The 20,779-nt window shown below is 30.9% G+C and overlaps 1 protein-coding gene and 1 long non-coding RNA gene across 4 annotated transcripts in view; one reads left to right on the forward strand and one right to left on the reverse strand.

Annotated features, from left to right (window-relative positions):
• p53 overlaps nucleotides 1–20,779 on the reverse strand; it is a 44,794-nt gene that overhangs the window by 20,236 nt on the left and 3,779 nt on the right. For 2 of the 3 annotated variants that reach the window (XM_072526229.1, XM_072526228.1), the window contains exons 3-5: nucleotides 18,500–18,554; nucleotides 17,190–17,327; nucleotides 3,274–3,463 (exon numbers count right to left, since the gene is read on the reverse strand). In XM_072526229.1, coding sequence (XP_072382330.1) covers nucleotides 3,274–3,463; nucleotides 17,190–17,327; nucleotides 18,500–18,554 — 383 coding nt within the window. Of the gene's footprint in view, nucleotides 1–3,273; nucleotides 3,464–17,189; nucleotides 17,328–18,499; nucleotides 18,555–18,610; nucleotides 18,872–20,779 lie in introns of all 3 variants that reach the window. The other variant, XM_072526230.1, reaches the window with a different exon arrangement.
• Nucleotides 5,212–5,899, forward strand: LOC140437013 (uncharacterized). The gene is made up of 3 exons (XR_011950340.1): nucleotides 5,212–5,331; nucleotides 5,417–5,577; nucleotides 5,638–5,899. It is a non-coding gene; the product is annotated as an uncharacterized lncRNA (long non-coding RNA).

The raw sequence follows: 20,779 nt of genomic DNA on the forward strand, positions 1-20,779 counted from the left end.
CAGCAATTTCTCTTTACGACTTGTCGAAGGTTTTTGATTGCGTTTCACACGACATTTTGTTCCACAAGTTAAAACTATGGAATCAGAAGTAGCTCTTTTAAACTTATAACTTCTTATCTAAGTGGCAGACACCAGACGGTAGTGTCTAAAGGTCATCTCTTTGATTTTCTATTTGTAAAACATGAAACAAGGTTCGATCTTAGGACCTCTTTCGTTTATTATTTATGTCAACGATTTACCTAAATTCCTATCTCCTTACAAAACCATACAATTCGCAGATGATACGACATACGTTATATCAGGAAAAAATAATGATGATTTAAAAATGTCTCGAGAAAATTTCTACTAAATCTACCTCATGGTTTGCTGCAAACAAACTAAAACTTAACTCATTGCTCTCAAATGCACTTCAAATTTTTATTGTACGAATGTAAAAGAAAGCTGTAAGGATTTTAGCAGGGCTTAGTTATCTAGAACACTGCCGATCTTTCTTTATCAAATTCAAAATTATGCCGCTACCTAGACTGTTGATATTTCAAGTTATAGCTGAAATTTACAGAAAACGTGTCCATTTAATAAAGCAGTCTGATGTCCATGTCCACAATAAGCGAAACTGTCACTACATACGAAAAAATCGCTGTAGATTAAGTCTTTCAGAAAAAAATTGTCTTAATTATAACTAGTACAATATTTTACCAAAAAGTATTAAACAGTTAAGCTGTAATAGTTTCGATAAAGTTATAAAAAATATCTTCTAAAACATTGTTTTTACTGCTCAGAAGAATATATGACTCATTGCAGAACATCCACTGAACTGCTTACCGTAACTTTGCCATAAATGTTTTTCTGTTTAATATGTGTTCTTGTTTGTATACATATCACGACATTGTTTTATTGACCATACAACACAATGACAATCGCTGTGACATATTACACGTTTCCACCTCTATATTCATTTCACAGTAGGTACGAATTGTCGTAATTGTCACATTGACATTAAAAATTTAAAACGAAGTTCTGGAAGAATAAACAAATAATTAATAAAATGCCTATTACGTTTTTATTGTTGCCTTCGAAAATAGACCCCCACCAAGTGTTAAAAATACCATTAAACATTTTCAAACTTGGGGATGTGTAAACAGTTGTAAAAGTGTCATGAAGGTAATGAACCACGTGTTAGACCTGCCGATGAGGAGCGTCAAAACAGGGATATTGATATTTGTGCTTTTGTGGAAGCTAGTGAACCCTGCAATAGTGTACAAATTGCTAGGGAAATTAACGTGAATGCTCGAACTGTCCAGCGAGTTCTCAAAAGGAATGGGTATCACTGTTTTAAGATACAGCCAACACAAGAACTGTTTCCAGAAGATAACTTTAGGCGGATGGAGTTTTGTGAAATTATGTTAGATAAACAGAATGAAAATGTACACTTTTTAAAAAATATTTTATTTTCTGACGAATCTTCATTTTCATTACATAAAAAACACAATCCATCCGTTGCAAGGTATTATTATCGGAAAAATAAGCACCTCAGTGTTACAGTGCGAACGCAGCATCCGCAAAAGTTAAATGTTTGGACTGGTATGTTAGGCGACCATATTGTCGGTCCATTTTTTGTCGATGGAAACCTAAACGGGCCCAAATATTTACAACTTTTACAGAATGAGATCATTCCGGCAGTACGACGCCTTCCCGTTAATTTTCAGGAGGTTTATTTCCAACAGGATGGGTGTTCGGCTCACAACTCTAGAGCAACTATTGACTTCCTCAATCAAACGTTTCCTGATCGACTGATAAGTACACGTGGTACAATTAAATGACCCGCTAGATCCTGTGACTTAGCGCCTAACGATTTTTTTTTTTGGGGTTTTCTGAAAGAAAACATTTATAGGCATCAGTTTGAAAGGTCCACAAACCTAGTCGAATTAAGGGCAAACATACTTCATTTCTCTGCAAGCATTACACCAGCCCTACTCCAAAATATGAGGAGAAATCTGTATGACAGATTTTGTTACTGTTTAGCACAAGGAGTTGGAATATTTCAGCCCTTAATTCATTAATCTGCTTTCCTAATTTTTATTTTTTGTTAGGTACATTTTACGAAGTTTGCAAGTTCTTAATTAGGTAGTATTTTTTATGTTTAAGTTTGGAAGAATTTTATTGTTTTTTTTATTTAAAAGTACAAACGATTCTTATTCTGATTTTTTTTCTTCTTTCTTGTCTTATTGTTATAAGCTTTGTCCATAAAATTTATATAATTTTCAGTGACAATAAAGCATATTACTTATTTACTTACTTATTTATTTGTATTGCTATTAAGGCTAAAAAATAACCAAAAAATTAGTTTTAGAGCATTATAATAAATATAATCTAGAGATGGGATTGCAATAAATCTTAATTCCTATGGGCAACACAACAATGTCGTTATCTGTATATTCAAGTTACGTTTTATATTCTTTTTTTAATACTATGTTTTTTTTGACTTGCTACAAACAATATTTGTATCTGTTATGTAGTTAAATAAATACTCTACTCTACACCAAGTTTCAATACTATATCTGGGGTTATCTGTAACTGCTGTGATCTTTGAGCTATTGGTCCCATCAATAGTTTCTTCCTTACTCCGAAAGGAACCTTTGCACCAAGTTTGACGACTCTAGAACTTTTCCTTCAAGAAAAAAAGCCCAAGACTATGATAACAAGAGGTTGAAGATGGACCTTGGACCAAGAGAAATTTTGGATAGACAACGAACCGATTTCATGAAAAACCCATAGTCCTTAATAAAGGACGCATGCACTGTCTCGAAAAATGATGAAGCTTTGAATGAAAGACTATGATGCAAAAACTGCGCACTGAAGAAGAAACTGCCACACAGACAATATTTGCGTATTTAATTCGACTAATGATCGATAAAGTCACAATAATGACAAAACATGTAGTGTCAAAGGATACAGACGAATATTTTATAATCAAATTCGTAATTATTTACTTTTAGTTCAAAGTTCAAATTGATAAATGAACTGAAAATATATAACAATTTACGGTAAAAATTGCATGAGTATGTTTAGCAGATAGGTATATCGAAAATAGAGTTTTAAATTATGAATATTATGGTAAAATTCTAGCTACCCTGTCAATTTACTTCAAACATATGACTGATATGGATTTTGATTTTTGTCTAAACGCTCAACATGTTCAATGATTATTTATTATATCCGACTGTTTGTCAATATATTTCATATAATACATAATTACTTATTTTAAGTACTCACTTGGACTCGTGGTTGCTTCAGCATATTCATGGTTAACACATCTAGAAACACACTCTTGAGCATACTGAGGTGAACTGTACATTGGTGTAACCCTGATGAACAATGGATGTAGTGGTCTCTGCTTAACCTTAAAGTCTATTGGAAACGGAGCCTTGATATCCATATATACTTTATTTAAGGTTGGAGAAAACTACAACAAATCGTATATGAACAAATGAAATATTTATGTAGGATGTCTAGACAAATAATAAAATACAAACAAATACATACATACAATACATACAAATAGCATATTAGTCAATCAATACAAGATGAACACTCATGTGAAAGCGTATCTGTTTTTACTTAATCATTTTGGAAATGTTCACGCATATGATCAATTTTACACTCATACCTTTAATTTAATTTTTACAAGAAATATCATAATTATTTTAAAGATTTTTATATTGTCTTCACTTAATTGAAGATTTACGTTTAATCTTTTATCAATTAAACCCTCTTTTATCAATTCTTTTAGCAGCCACGTACTTGTATTACGATGTAGTGGGCAGTTGAAGAATATGTGATTTAAATCAGCTATACTAGTTCCACACTCACATCGGTCTGTTGGGAGAACTCCTATTTTGTGTAGATGTTTCGGAAAACATCCATGATTTACTTTTAATCTTAAGACAGTTGACACTGTGTTTCTGCTTAGTGTGACATCTTTGTAAAATTGTTTTACATCTACTGTTGGTTGTAATTTGTATAAATTAGTGCCCCTGCTTTCACCAAACTGAATCCATTGTCTGTCTCATTTAAATTTAATATGTTGTTTGATATAGGCAAGATGGTCACATAGGTCACATATATATATATATATATATATATATATATATATATATATATATATATATATATATAAGAATTACTGGATATTAGTGACTGTCAATATAAACAAACAACACAGTTTATTAGGGTTGCAGTCAGAAAATTGGCCGGGATGTTAATGAAACACTCTTATGACTTTTTGTCTAGCTTTCGGAATGGTTTTATTCCTTTTTCAAGACACTGTAATAAGAAAAAGTGTAAATATTTATAAAATATCACAAATCTTCAGTGCAACTTACTAGTCGTTGAGATTATTTATAAAAGCATAGACACTCAACATTAATAACACACACATAAAATATAAAATAGTGGACAAAATACATTTTAAAATTCTTTAAAATTTAGGTAAAAATAGTATATATATATATATATATATATATATATATATATATATATATATATGTAAAGAAAAACTATTGTTTTGTTTTTTTTTAGACAAAACAACGCTTTAGAGATCTATGGAGTATATGATTCAGGAGCAAATGTGTCACTGATTAATGCAAAATTATTAGAGATAAAAGCACATAATAGAGGTGACCTTCAAATAGTAAACTTAAGAACAATTAATGGTGTAAAAAAAACAAATGGTATAGTAACACTTAAGGGGGTATGTTCACGCCGCAGTTAAAATGAGTGGCATTCAAATAAACTAACGTTTAACAATTCTTTGAGTAGATGGCAGCACGTGCATCATATTCTAATTTTTTAATTTTCCCGAAATTTACTTCTCTGAACAGCGACATAGTTGCCAGTGAGGGCAAGTACTGGGAGTTATAATATAATACGATCGGTACAGTTCGCTCTCAATCGGCAGTCTGCGGCAGTCTTGTTCAATGTAAGTTGATATGAGCTATTAGTAGAAGTTTCAGAAATTTTTATTTTCGGATTGGATCATTAAATATATTTTTTTAATTTTGAATCGTGTTTTGTTGTTATTTATTTACCTTTGAGGTTGCTGTTTTGATTTTGAGTGTTGTTTTTTAGTTTTATAAACATTTTAAATAGTGTACACCAGTCTTGTTTCCTAATATTGAAGAAAATAGATAGGTAAGGAATATACCCTTTATGGGAAAGATAAGGAAGATGTCGCAAGACAAAGATTCATTGAATTAAATCCTGAAAAGAGAGTACAGAAGTGTGGAATATTTATTGATAATATTTACAATCATCTTGCTGCTACTCCAGATGGTAATATACACATTCAATTTCATTACACATTACACGTTTTCGTGAATTTGTATTTTGAAACAAATTACATTAGTTACTATTTCAGGAATTGTAGATGATAATAGTTTGTTGGAAGTTAAATGCCTTCCGAAGGTGCATAAAAGTGGCAAGTCCCTGTTGGAGGCAGTAGAGACGCTAAAAAACATGCCATTGGAAAATAAAAATGGAACATTACAGTTAAAAAAGAACCATTATTACATGTATCAGGTACATACCTACTTACAATTTTTTACATATTTTTAGAAAATATAATATTTATTTTTTTAGATTCAAGGCCAACTTAATATTGCTCGAAAAGATTATTGCTACTTTGTAGTATATGTTAATGATACAGAGCCCCTATTTATTGAAAAGATTGAGCGAGATGAAGAACTTTGGGCTCGAATGATAGAAAAACTCAATAGTTTTTTTTATAACTGTTTTTTACCGAAAATGGTCGATAGAAACAAAAAATGTCAGAATAAAAATCATTAAATTTCTGATATGCTTTGTTTTTTTTAACATTTCTAAGTATTGAAACTAGATGTAAACACTAAAAAGTGTATTTATTGATACGTGTGGAACGTCCCGCTACTTTCCATAAACCTCATAATTTATTAACCCAGCAGCGGTCGCTAAGGGCCGATCAGTTCCTTGCTTAGGTAATTTTACATTTTTCTTGGCAACAAGGTTATTGAATTTATATTTATTTTCAGTCGGTAAACCAAAACCTTCCGTTGCTAAATCAATTTCTTCTTTATTTTGAAATTCACTCTGTAAAAAGCTCATTAGCCCACTCAATCTTGTTTCTAAAGATGTAACTTCTGCAGTTTCTCCACAACAAACAAGATGTTATAGTCGAATGGTATGTTTTGTCAAACCTGACTCAATAAGAGGATACAATATCGCCGAAAACTTGTCAGCAGGTTTTGTCTAAGGTCTCAAGTGAACGAAGTTGACTCTCAATCATATAAAGAGCAGAAATCTTACAAGGACTACTAGAAACTCGACTGAAAATTATCTTTAAGAGCTCTCTAATGTAAACTTCAATCTGAAAATCCTCTCTGCCAAACCTAGGTTACAAACTCTTAATAATTTTTCAACTCGATTGGAGGTAATTTAAATTTGCGCTTACCTTTTACAATTCATGACTCAAAGTACCTTGCACTGTATTTATCCGTTGCCTCCATCTCACTGATTATCTCTTCTTCGGAAACTTCTTCTCCGCACTTTCCACTTCACAAAGCTCATTGTACTTTACTTGTAAGGCTTACAACTTACAAGTAAAGCTATTGTAACAAACTGTCCAAAACATTGACAATTTTCGTAAATGCACTATACGAAGTACCGTTCTGCTTTTTCTATCTGATTTCATTTTCCGAGGTTAACTTTGGCCGACCCTTACGGCAAAAACAAAATTATTTGCCAGAAAAAAAGTTTGCACTAAAATAAGCGAAAACAACTAACTTCCCGTATATAAGTCCTGTCACGTCCCGCAGTTATTTTTCACGAAAGATGCGGGGTTCGAAATAATACAAAATTAAATTTTAAACAAAAAACTTGCTTTTGTATTAAATTACACAAGTGTGGTTTTATTACAGCTTGCTCTTGTGGTAAAAAATCGACTAACTATATGTATGCAATTCTAATACATATTATCAACAGTTATTGATATGATACATGATACTCAATACATTCTCAGACGAAAAAGGTCGTAAAATTTAATTATCTTACACCAGCACTTAGCCGGATGTGCTGACTGGGAATTTTTTTAGTAAACATATTAATTACTTGATATTTTTTATACTACTACATACACACAAAACGTTCATTCATTTGGAAATATTTATGACAATTCTGAATTCTTTATCTGCCCAAAAATATTTATTCCAAACTGATAAAGAAATTTGGAATTGTTTGAAAAGCAGGTAAATAATAATCAAAAAAGGAATTATGGTATAATTAGACCATTTATTTATAAGAACAGTATTTTTAAGAAATCTAAAATATGTTAGTCAGTTGAAAAACAGCGTCACTACAATAATAACTTTTTTCATATCAAATGTTAACAGTGGAAGTTTTTTCCTCAGAAAATTTCAGATTTTCATCTGATTTCTAATTATGACTCAGTTCTTGATAATTGAAAGTCAAACGAAGCCAAAATATTAACTGGGAGGGGCCGCTTTGCTAAACAAAACCACGTGATTCGTATTACCATGGTTACTGCATAACAAATAGACAATTTGCATAACCACAAAACTAGGTTTCAATGTTTTGCAGATTTTTCTTAAATTCGGCAAACACGCATTTGTCGCTATGTAATACATCACTGCTGCCTTCTACTAAATGACACGTGAACTTATTTTCCCATCTATTAAGTGATAGCCGAACTAATTTCTCACTATCAAAATACCAACTTATAATGGTAACATCAACAAAATCCCTAGTTTGCAGCTTTTAATTGTAATTTTATCTTTAGGTACAGTTAATTTAAAAATTAGGGCAGTATGGATAACGAACATTTGCTTAAAATAAAGGTTTTTGGATAGTTAATCATTTAACGTAGTTATTTTGTACCTAAGTTCAAAAATTATTACACAATACCAATTTTTAGGCACGTTACCACGTAAGTTATGACATCGATTTATTTAAGTACAGTTATAAAAAAATTACTGCTTTCTTTGGAAATTTTAACTAGATATCATTAAAATAGAAGGTGTACAGTTTACGTACATAATCATAAGTTGAAGATTTGTTTTGAAATAGTGACGATAACTGTACCTAAAAAGTATATAAATTTTAACATTGTGACATACCACCTTAAGATAAAAATCTATGACATTGGAAAAGAAATGTATGTATTTATTGTATATAATGAAAATTTCAATTATGATTTTTTAGTTGGGTTAGATTGTATTAAAAATTTCAGATTAATTCACAATGAAGATCTAAGGATCACACAATAAAACAACTCTAAAAAATTTGAAAATTTGTCAATTATTGATAATGTGAGATTTCCTGAGTTTCCAGATAACATATATTTAAATGCATCTAAAGAAAATGTTAGTGATATAATACAAATATGAAATAAATTTTAATGAGAGTATAAATACTGACAATTTTGAAATAGCAATTATTCATTTAGATTTAATCAGCAATCAGAAATTGAACAACTGATTAATAATAATTAAGAATCATATAGTCCATTTGCGGCTCCAGTGACACTAGCATACAAAAAAGGAGAGGGTAGAAAGACAAGACTGTGCATAGATTTCAGGGAACTAAATAAAATCGTTGTTCCTCAATCGCAACCTTTTCCATCGATCGAGGATTTGGTAAAGCAGGACGATGTAAAAACTAACAATTGTAAATAATTTTCTACTTTAGACATAAATTCAGCATTCTGGTCAATTCCAGTGAGAGTACAAGATAAAGAAAAAACAGTATTTGTGACACAAGAAGGCCATTTCCAATGGACTTGCCTCCCATTTGGTTTAAAGACGGCTCCAGCAATTTTTCAACGGATTTTAAGCAGCATTATAGGAAAATATACTCTCAGACTTTACAGTCAATTATATAGATGATATCCTAATTTTTTCAAAAACCATTGATGAACATATATTACACTTGTCCAAGTTATTTGATGCAATATTAAATGAAGATTTCAGACTAAAATTTTCTAAATGTACCTTTGCAGAACAATCAGTAAAATACTTAGGACACATAATAGAAAATATTTCCATAAAACCTTTAAAAGACTACTTGATTGCTGTGAAAAATTTCCCTGTTCCAGAAACTAGAAAGAATGTACGTCAATTCTTGGTAAAAATCAATTATTATCATAAGTTTGTCCAAGATATTGCAATCATTTTAGACCCTCTGCACAACTTATTAAGAAAGACGTTGATTTTATTTGGTCTAATTAGTGTCAAGAATCTTTCGATAAAATAAAGTCATTACTTTGTTCAGAACCAATATTAAGGATTTTCAACCCTGATTTGCCAATTATATATATATATATATATATATATATATATATATATATATATATATATATATATATATATATATATATATACAGATGCCAGCATAAAAGGAGTAGGAGCTGTATTAAAACAAATTGATGATTGATGAAAACGGATGTAGCAAGCCAGTGGCATATTTTTCAAAAAAATTAATGGAAAATCAAAAGAAAAAGAAGGTAATATATTTAGAATGTCTAGCGATAAAGGAAGCTATAAAATATTGGCAACATCTGCTCATTGGAAAAGAGTTTATAGTATATTCAGATCACAAACCTTTAGAAAATTTAAACATAAAAGTTAGAACAGATGAAGAATTGGGAGCCTTGACATTTTACTTATCTCAATCTAATTTTAAAGTAAAGTATAATCCAGGAAAATATAACCAGGAAGCAGACTGTTTAAGCAGAAATCCAGTTTTAGAATCTCAAGAAAATACAGATGAAGTATTAAAAGTAGTAAACCTGATCAATCTGGAAGATATAAAAATTGACCAACTCTCAAATATTGATCTGCAAAATAATAAAACTAAATACAGTTTCAAGAATGATATATATTATAAAAAGTCAAACAGAAAAGACAAAATTATTTTATCTGAAGCTTTAAGTAAAACACTGATAAAAAATGTACACAATACTTACTGTCATTTAGAACAAACCAGATGTTAAATAAAATATCACCATTTTATACAGCCAACAATAAGATTACTAAGATTAAGAAACTATGTGATAACTGTGATATCTGCATTAAAAATAATACAAAAAGGAAACCTAACTGTGGTTTAATGTCACAATTAGGACCAGCTACATATCCATTTGAAATTGTCTCCATTGACACCATTGGTGGTTTTGGAGGATCTCATTCAACAAAAAAAATATCTTCATCTCTTAGTAGACCATTTCTCAAGATATCGATGTTGATTCTGCAATACCTGCTATGTGCACTGTTTGGTGATTTTTATGTTTTGTTGATGTGATAAAAAGGTCCGTTAAATTTTTAAATCAAATAATAAAAACCTGTTATGTGTATCGGGATACACATAGCAGATATTATTTAGGTGACTCTGCACATAGCAGTTAGTATATCCTGTAAAATCTGCTATGTACATACATACGTGCGAAGGTAGTCGCTTCAAAACGATTTGCATTACAGTTTGTTGTTGCTTATCAAGTTTAGTGATAAGGCGTATTTGTGTTTTTTACTGATTTAACTAGTGTGCCTACCCATAAAATATATCCACAGTAAGTATAAAATTGTGTTTGCATGTATGAATGCACAATGTTTATCACGGCCCATATTAATTAATTTGAAACCGATAATATTGACAAAATTATTTTAACTTATACCTAACCTATAAATCAAAACGAAGGACTAAAAAAACTACAGGTCAGATTAAAAATATAATGGTGTTTAGTGCAGTGCACTTAAACGAGCATGAATAAAAAAGCATTAAAGGAACAAAATGTTTTTGAAGTAGTTTTAATAGTAAACTCAATAATCATTAAAATTACATAAACATTGGGTGCCCGAGCACCCATAGCGATTTTGCTTGTGGGCTGAGCACCCATAACAAAACCTGTAGGAACTTAAGCAATTTGTAAGTTATTGTAAGTAATTTATCAGCTGTGCTCTTTTATTATTGTAGTACTGGTCCCAAAAATATTTTTAAACATTGTTCGCTTAATAAAATCAGGTTTTTAGTTGTCTATAATACATTCATGTACGGCACATTTTATGTAAAAGTTGGATAAGTAAAAGTTAATTAATATAATTCAGGTACCAGCTTATAATGTTTTTTTGCAGATGTCATCTCGGACTAAAAGAATATTTAATTTGGCTATTGCAATCACTTTACAAGAACCTTCACTTCCTGAAAGCATTACAGGCGGAGTAAATGAGTCTGATTTTCAAACAATATTGATTCCTGATGAAGATCTACTTTTGGTGTTAAATAACACTCTTGGAAACGTTGATGAAGGTACACAACATCTGAAGGAATGTACAGAAAATATGCATATAGGGGAGGGAGCGGGAGATTCTATTACAGAACATAGAATAGCGAATGGGGGGCACGTATACGAAAATAATTCTGCAGAGACAAACTTTAGTTTTAATGAGGTAGTTATAGAAAGTACCGATAAAGCGGAATATATAGATAATTTCGACAGAAACAAGAAAACTGTTTGGCAAAAAGAAGAGAAACGTTTAAAAAAAAGAGTAAAGTTATATTGGCTACAAAAAAACGCCCTTACGAGTAATTACCCACAACCAAGACAGAGATGCTAGGGCTATCAAAGGTAGCTGTCTTCATAATTCCCTGCCAAAAAGAAAAGGGATGAGTTCATTTATGTGTGTTCAAATAACTGATGAAGACAGAAAAAATATTTTTGACAATTTTTGGAAGAAACTAAAAACATGGCCTGAGAAGAAAGCGTATATTAAGGGATTAGTAGCCACAAGAGGTATTAAAAGAAGAAGAAAAGAAGTAACTGGAAAACGTTTTAAAGACGGCCATGATTTATTTTTACCAAATGGAACAGGGGAAAAAGTGAGAGTTTGTCGAACATTCTTCTAAAATACTATTGACTCAGGACGAGACACTTTATGAGATGGGTAAAAAGGGATACTCGTTCTCCCAGCCCAAGGTCCAGTGATAATGACGAAGAAACTATAACGGTTAGTGGTAACGACACACTTACAATTAATAGAGCAAAAATGTATTTAATTCCTAAGGTACCAAGCCATTATTGCCGGACTTCGTCAACAAAATTATATGTCGAGTCAACTTTTGATCTTATCTTCACATGTATGCTGTCTACAAAAAATGGTGCACGAAATCTAAACTGGCACCAGTTGGACGAAAATATTTCACAGGTCTCTTAAAAAAAGATAAAATGGCGATTCACCATCCCAGAAAAGACCAGTGTGATACATGCTGTGGATTCAAAGTTGGTACTGTAAATAATGAGGAGTACACCAATCACATCAAAAGAAAAGATGATGCTCGCACTGCTAAACAATCTGCTAAGGATAGCGCTAACTCGGAAAAGTTGGTCGTAACAATGGATTTGCAGAATGTCCTCCTTTGCCCAAAAACAGAAGCATCGGCAATGTATTACAAACAAAAATTGCAAGTTCACAATTTACGAGCTCAATAAAAGAGACGTTCATCTGTATGTTTGGCATGATGCAAATGGGGGTGTCTCCTGCAATGAATTCACTTCATGCATAGTTCACTACATTTCTACAATGATATCCGGAACTTGTAAACATGTGGTCCTGATTTCAGATAGTTGCAATTACCAGAACAGGAATAAAGTATTAGCCAGCGTTTTAAGTGATCTTGCTAAAGGAATGCTGATCTAAGGGAATATCAATCCTCATTGAGCAGTTATTTTTAGAAAAAGGTCCTACAATGATGGAGGCAGATAGTGTCCATGCTAACCTGGAACAATACTTTAAGCCACCGATAAATTCAACATCGGACTACATTGCTCGGATGAGGCTGGCCAGACCTAAGCAGCCTTATAATGTTAATGTGGTTGATTTCAACTATTTCCTGAAGTACGAAAGTCTAGGTATAAACTTACAGTCATTGAGACCAGGAAAGGAAACGGGCGACCCTAAAGTTACAGACATACACCAACTGAGATATTTATCCAGTGGAGAAATTTGTTTTCAACTAGGATACACAGGTGAATGGAATCCACTACCTCAAAGAAGAAAAACTGACGCAAGTATACCAAAAAAATTGTACAGCTCAGAACTTCCAATAGCAGAATCCAAATATCGTCATCTTCAGGAGCTAAAATCCGTCATAGAAAAAGATCACCATGCTTTTTAATGATTCTCTAAAGTTTAAACCAGAATAAAAAAACTAAATTTAAAGGATTGGTACATACGTATTTCCTTTATGTTTCAGAGTTTTACAAATTGTAAATTAACTTTGCTACATTTATCCTTTATGTAATAAATTTATATTTTTTAATACAGTTTTGTTTATTAATTTATAATTAACATGAAATTACTGCCATGTGTCAAAAAGCAGACTATGAAATATCTGTTATGTGACATATTAACTATTAATTCCAGTTTTTAAGCAAATTAACTTAAAAACTATTTTAATAACTAACTACACTTATTTTAATACATTTATTCCTATGTTTAGTAAGAACAAATACCTATAAAATGTTGCTACTTAACGTAAAACACGTTTTATTTAATTCCTGAAGAAAATTACATTTTTCACATAGGAGATATTGCAGAATCAACGACGATATGCCTATTGTTTGACATCAAAAACACAAAACTCTGATGACTTCATAAAGATAATTAAAATGGTAACACAAGATCACAAAATTAAAACTGTTATGACAGATCAATATCCTGGCATCAACTCAAAAGAATTCAAAGATTTCCTACAGATCAATAACATCAAAATGATATTTACTGCTGTTGATGAACAATTTTCAAACGGTATCAATGGAAGATTAAACCAAACATTGGTTAATAAAATTAGATGCAAAATAAATGAAGGAGGTAGGAAAACAGCATGGACAACAATTGCTCAAAATGTGTAGAGAAATATAATGAAACTGAACATACCATCACAAAATGTACACCAAAATATTTAATAGACGGAGAAAATATAAGCATCCTTCCACATGAACTAACATCTAAAGTCACACATGCTGATTTCGAATAGATAGAACAATTGCCTTTGAAAATATAAAAAAAATCACATGATTATAATAAAAAGCAGTTCTTACATAGGAAGGAAATTGATTTGAACATTGGGGATTTAGTATACGTGGAGAACGGTAATCGCCTAAATAGAAAGAAGTTAGACGAATTAAGGATTGGACCATACAAAATATTAAAGAAGAATCCAATTCAATTTATAAAATTGATACTGGACATAGGAAAACAGAATCAAACTTCTTTCATATCACTAAACTCACTCCAGTATTGAAAAAAATATTTAGTGAACGTTCGATTTTTTTGAATAAAATCCTTTATAAAAGGTATATAAAAAACCCAGTTGGGCTATGTTAAATTGACAAAACGTTTTCGGAATAAGTATTCCATCATCAGTGTCTAGTTAATACATGGATGTAGCCACTAAATATGTGGGTAAAAACCCTTTAAAAATTATTAAATAAAATTTAGTTTACATTATGTCTAATTTACAATTAAGATGGTAAAGTTACCGTTGGATTGCTAACATGGCGACATATGACTCTAATTGTAAATTAGACAATGTCAACTAAATTTCATTTAATAATTTTTAAAGGGTTTTTACCCACATATTTAGTGGCTACATCCATGTATTAACTAGACACTGATAATGGAATACTTATTCCGAAAACGTTTTGTCAATTTAACATAGCCCAACTGGGTTTTTTATATACCTTTTATAAAGGATTTTATTCAAAAAATTTTTTTAATATATGGTATACAGCCAAATACAGGAACTTAGTTTCCTTGTGGAGTTCAATTTTTGTTTTAAAATTTCTTCTCTAAGGGAGGGGGAGATGTAAAGAAAAACTATTGTTTTGTTTTTCTTTAATAGTATTTCTATTTCGTATAAAATAAAAATAACATATTTATATTCTCATATTCTCATTTTGTTACGCCACTGTCAAAAGTTCTTCGTTTTGTTTTTATGTTCAATTATGACATACTTGTGAGGTGTTGACAGTGACAATTCATTAATTTTTCCATTGGCAATTTTCTGGCCATTATTACTTGTTGCCTCTAATTTTTATAACTAGAATATAAGCTTTAAATATTGTTTCTTTTTTACAGGTAATGTATTTATTAATAATTAATATTGTACAGGAAATAATAAAGTTCACTTTTCTTACAGAGAAACGCAGTTGAGTTTATTTACAAAAGTTTGAAGATAAAAAACATTATTACATATATATAGGATATCTAACACAGATATAAAATCGTATTTTCAGCGAATAGACAAAGAAAACAATCATATTTCCCCTTGGTGTCCCCTCCACATTCTTTATACACGCCCATTAGTGACCTTGTCTATGACAAGCAATTCTAATACTGCACCTGGATGTGCTTAAAATGCCGGCTCAAACCCATACAAATTGAGTACGAGATTTAAGGACTATTGACGAGAGGTGACCGAATTGACGGATGGTAGCGCGGGCAGAATGGTTTCTGAAATTGCATCCAAACATACACTGTTCTCTGTTGCCAGGAATTGTCATTCGTAACATAATTTAATGATCTCTTGAAAAAGATATTTTATCTTTAAATATTTGATTTAAAACAAATCCATTTGAAATATGATTATGTAGTTTGAACTTTCTCTTCTTCTTCAGCCTTAAGTAATCCAACTTTGGACATAGGCCTCCCACAAATCAATTCAGTTTTTTCTATTTTGTGCCACTTCTTTCCAGTGTCCTTAGATTTTCTTAATGTCATCAGTCCATCTCATTTGTGGCCTTTCTCTGCTTCTCTTTCCTAACCATGGTCTGCATTGTTGTATTTCGTGGTTCCAGTTTGAACTACTGAAAATAAATTTTAGATTTTAGGGGATGCAATACTTTCCTGTGCACCCATGGACCGCACGCCCTTGCTTTCATATAATCAATTTAAACATTTTCTGTGGGTGCATATATTATGTTTATGATGGTCATATTGGCTTGTTTGTTTTCTATTTTTATATGACATTCGTCAATTTATAGCTTTGAATTCTATAACATTTTATTTCCATTGCTATTTTATCCCAAGTAGAATATTGTGCAATTTTTCTTTTCCTTCTTCCTTCTCCCTTCCATCTTAGTGCTAGTTTCATCATCATGCTTCCATCATCGTTTTCTTCAGTTTTCTTTATAGTCTCTTTAAATCCCATAGACGCATTTTTTTTTCGTTTGCCGGATTGTTTTAGTGATATTCGCAGTTTGTTCTTTTATATGTTCAACTTTTACATATAATCCCAGTTTTTTGTTTCATCTACAGTAAATAATAAAAAGTTTATCAATAATAAACAACAACCTGTCTTGTTTTTTGCTGGAGCAGAGAAGTACTACCTTCCGTTATGATTCAGAAAAATGTTTTTTTCTGTTGTTTTTATTCTGTTGTGCTTCATAAAGGTGTTGTCTAAGGTGGTATCTAAAGATTTGTCTTCATAATAAAATCTCTTTCTATTGAGAATTCTTTTTTGAGTTCAACAAAGAGACAGAAGTCCCTGCGGGCCAAATTTGCAGAATACAATGTGTGCAGAAGCAACTTGAAGTGCAATTCATGTAGTTTTGTCTTCGTTGCGATCGTGCTAAGAGAAGAAGTACATATTTTTACTGTTTATGTTTGAAACAATTACAAACAACCCTTTGAACAATTATGCATTGTTTTGATCAACAAAAGGTTGAATAAATTACTTTCTGCTATTTTTAACTTCACTATTATCCCATAATCACTCTTTCGACTCACAGCTTTTCTAGATCTTACTCGGATCCATCTATCCTGCGAAGACAGGGTCTTCCCCATCTCTTCCGTCTCATGGGGTTCCTCCGTAGAGGGACAATGCTTACAAGGAAATTCAGATTTTTTAATTGTTTTGAAAATTGTAAAAGCAGCGTAACTATCTTATAAACTAATTGACCGATTTAACTGAAATATTTACAAGTGACATTTGAAATTTAATATATTCTAAATAATATGGTGATTGTTAGTGGCGTTATTTATTTCAGGCCCGGTATTTATTCAATGATGTATACAAACTAATATTATTTACATAAAATACCATGTTTATATTAGATTCACTTAATAGTTATCAAATGATATACTTACAAACCAGCCATTTTTTGACCCATTTGGAATTATGTCCACTTCAAAATTAAAAGGCCCTTCATACTCCTCATTTGACAGAACCGTTGTTACAGGTTTTGGAATTTTCAGAATTTCCTCATTTTTTGGAAAATCAGTCAGCTAAAAATTATTTACAACACGTTTTTTATAAAAAGAAGTTCAAGAGCAAAAATAAATAAAAAGAGAACAACAAAAACTAAAATATACTCAATGGCAAAAATTTGAATTGGTTGAACAGTCACTTTTACAATATTTATTTGAATATTTCATAGTAATGAACAAATTTAAAATGTGCATAATTAAGAAAATAGGAAGTATGTGACGACTACAAAACATTAACACTTTGGTTGTGGAACTTTACTTCAGAACCGTCTCCTGTGCGGCATGAATTTTTTGATAACATATACAATGGTTAGATAACGCCAAATGGCGCCTTACGCACATACTGAGATATAAGAAGGACGCCAGATGGCGGCTTCTGCAGCGAAATTGTTAAAATAACATTCTGAAAAAGAAAATATACGGGATTTTTAAAAAGTTAATTCTAAGATTAACAAATGATTTCCCCTTTTTTGTCAAAAATTGAAATGCTTATTTCAAATGCTTACTAATCTCATAAAAATTAATATTTTCAAAATCCAGCTATACTTAGGTAGACCAACTGTGTGATGCAGAGCTAATAAAATTAAATAAGCCCACGAGAATGACTGCATCCTCACCATTATTATCAAATGAGTCTTTAATATATAAAAAACATAAATAATTATATAGGTTTGAATATTATTATCCTCTTACTTTCCCATAAAAAAAATGCTTTAATCATAGACTTCTACAGAGGACTTGCTCTCTACAAAGAGGGATTGAATGTTATCTGAAATATTTTAATTTTGAATATCGAAATATTTATTTGAATATTTAATGGTATGGATTTATTACTGCATATTCGTAATGTAATAATAAATCCCATGACATTAAATATTCAAATAATTATTCCGATGTTGATCTTAAGTGCTGAAATATTCAAGCACACTATAAATTATGACTAGTACTAACATTAAAACAGTCTGAAAACTGATTTCAACAAATTAATGCAATTTTAAAATAGTTAATCATGTATTCAACAATAGTTTATTTTACTGGTCTAAAACGAACTATTGTCAAATATTTACTTTCTTAATTTTCTCAAGTGTGATATTTTTCCAGATATAGTTTTACACTGTAAATACTATGATATAGCAAACAGCAAAATGTATTTACTTTAATATTTTAATACTAAAATAAAAAATACTCACCAGAATAGTGGGTTCATCATCAAATAACTGAAGTGGTACACCGGCAACTTCGTCGCTGAAATAAAAATGAACATTAATTTTTAGAGAAAATGATAATTTAGGGAGACAAACCATGTCAGCTTGACATAAACATTTTGATTAGACTGAATCATTTCTACAAATCCTCTGCTGCAGCTGGTTCAATATTTAATATTTCCACAGATCAATCAGGTAATATTAATTCACATTATTTTCCTAACTTTTTTCTCTAATATAGTTAAGTCTTATGTATCACTTTCCTTGTCATATTCTTTTTTTGTTTGTTTTATTTGTCTTTCTTGTTTTCCCAAGATACATCATCTTAGCAGACAAAAAAAGGCTGCTAGAGGTATTCTAGAAAATACATTAAAGAGCATAAATGAAATAAGCAAAGTATTGCTCATAAGATCTGGTTTAATAAATTTAATGAAGAATGTGATATAGTGCTTAATATATCAAAAATATAGAAAATGTATCAAATGCTGTATATAAAAGCACCGCAATAATGAATTCAAATGAATGCTATACCTGCCTACCAATAAAAACGAACTGTTTGATTTACTTGGCAGATTTAGTTAACAATCAGCTTAAAATCTTTTATGCTATAGTTAACTAATACAAAATAATGTGTTCATATCTAGGTGAACACAAACCAACTCTTAAAACCAGAATAAAAATAGACCTGGACACACTGCACACACTAGCAGTTCTCAAATCATGGCACAGAGCGCTCAGTTGGTTGAGAACTGCTGAGCTGTTTTATAGACAGTTTCACTGGAGAAGTGATCCACGACATTGACAAGTTTTGTGTAAAATCTCAAGTTTTACTAACTTTTAAAAATAGTGATTTTGAATCTTATAATTGTTGGTTTAATATAAAAATGGATCAACAGTATAAAGTGAAGCGAAAAATTTTGAATGTGCAAGTTTGTGAAATAATACACTCAATGTTAAAATTCACACAACAGAAGCAGCTGCTGATATTTTATTATTGGCTTTAAAAAAGTGCAAGAGCATGCTACTTTGACAGGTAATTTGATAAATAACTAATAAAAATCATCTTGAGATTTTTTGGCTTACATTTTCAGGAGTTTCTGTATAGTATCAAAAATATTGCAGGAAATATATTTGGTTTTACCATAAGATCTGTTAGACCTACAGATTATTAATTTTCATATAACTGAAAAACGAGTATCCACTGCAAATAAAATTCATATGACTTTTATTGAAGAATTTGATTATAAAGTAGGCGAATATGAATTTGGGAAATAGGAATCTTGGATTCCTAGGAAAATAAACAGAAAATAATCAAAAACTTTTAATGGAAAAACATGATATAAGGCACCTATGATTACAGGATTTAAGACTATTTAAACAATTCAGAAACAAAAAAAAGATTTATTTTGTTTACTAATGAAATGTATTTACTTTCAAGCCATAGTTTCAGTAATAGTTGGACTGATGGAAAGAACAGGCAGCTTAAAAAACCCATCTCCAAGGGCCAATATTTGATCATTGTGGACGCAGAATTTTGCAATAAAGCAGGTTTTGTCTGTTACAATTGAGGCGGTCGACGTGAGAAGCGCACATAGTTTATGTGCCCTTTTACGCAGAATGGCTATTTAGGCCCAGCATGTTTTCCCCTTTACAATGGTATAACTTTCATGTATTTATCTATAAAAATGAGGTTGGTGGAACTGTTTGAATATTAGTGCGCAGAATGTTTTTTGAGACATGTGATTGTTTATAAAAGGTTTTTGCAGGTGTTTTGTATAGAGAGCTATTTATCACTTCTCATTTGTTTCTGTCACTTGTCATATTATGCCCGTATAATATTAATATATTATAGTGAGGTTAAAGTATCAGTGTTATTCTGATAAGATTTATTCTATTACATTATTATTATATCAAGTGTTATTCTGATAAGAACCATGACACAAAGTGAAGAATATAGTGATTACGAAGATGTTCAAAAAGTTAATAGTTCTGATGGGAAGAGGAAAAGGAAAGTGACCCATAAACAGAAAAATAAGAAACAAGAAACCAATAAATTCAAGCGTGTTCAAGGTGAAGAATATGTATCTCTGTTAGCAAAGAAGGTTAGTTCAAAGTCATTCAATTTAGTTACTGATTGCTGTCAGAACAAATGCCACAAAAATCTGCCTTTTGATTTTCAATTACAACTTTTTGATTAGGTACTTCTACAACTGCCAGAACAAAAGTCTCCAAGATAGCCAGTTATCCAGCTGTATGGACCTGGCT

This window comes from Diabrotica undecimpunctata, chromosome 3 (assembly GCF_040954645.1).
Source record: "Diabrotica undecimpunctata isolate CICGRU chromosome 3, icDiaUnde3, whole genome shotgun sequence".
In the NCBI taxonomy this organism is placed as follows: Eukaryota; Metazoa; Arthropoda; class Insecta; order Coleoptera; family Chrysomelidae; genus Diabrotica; species Diabrotica undecimpunctata.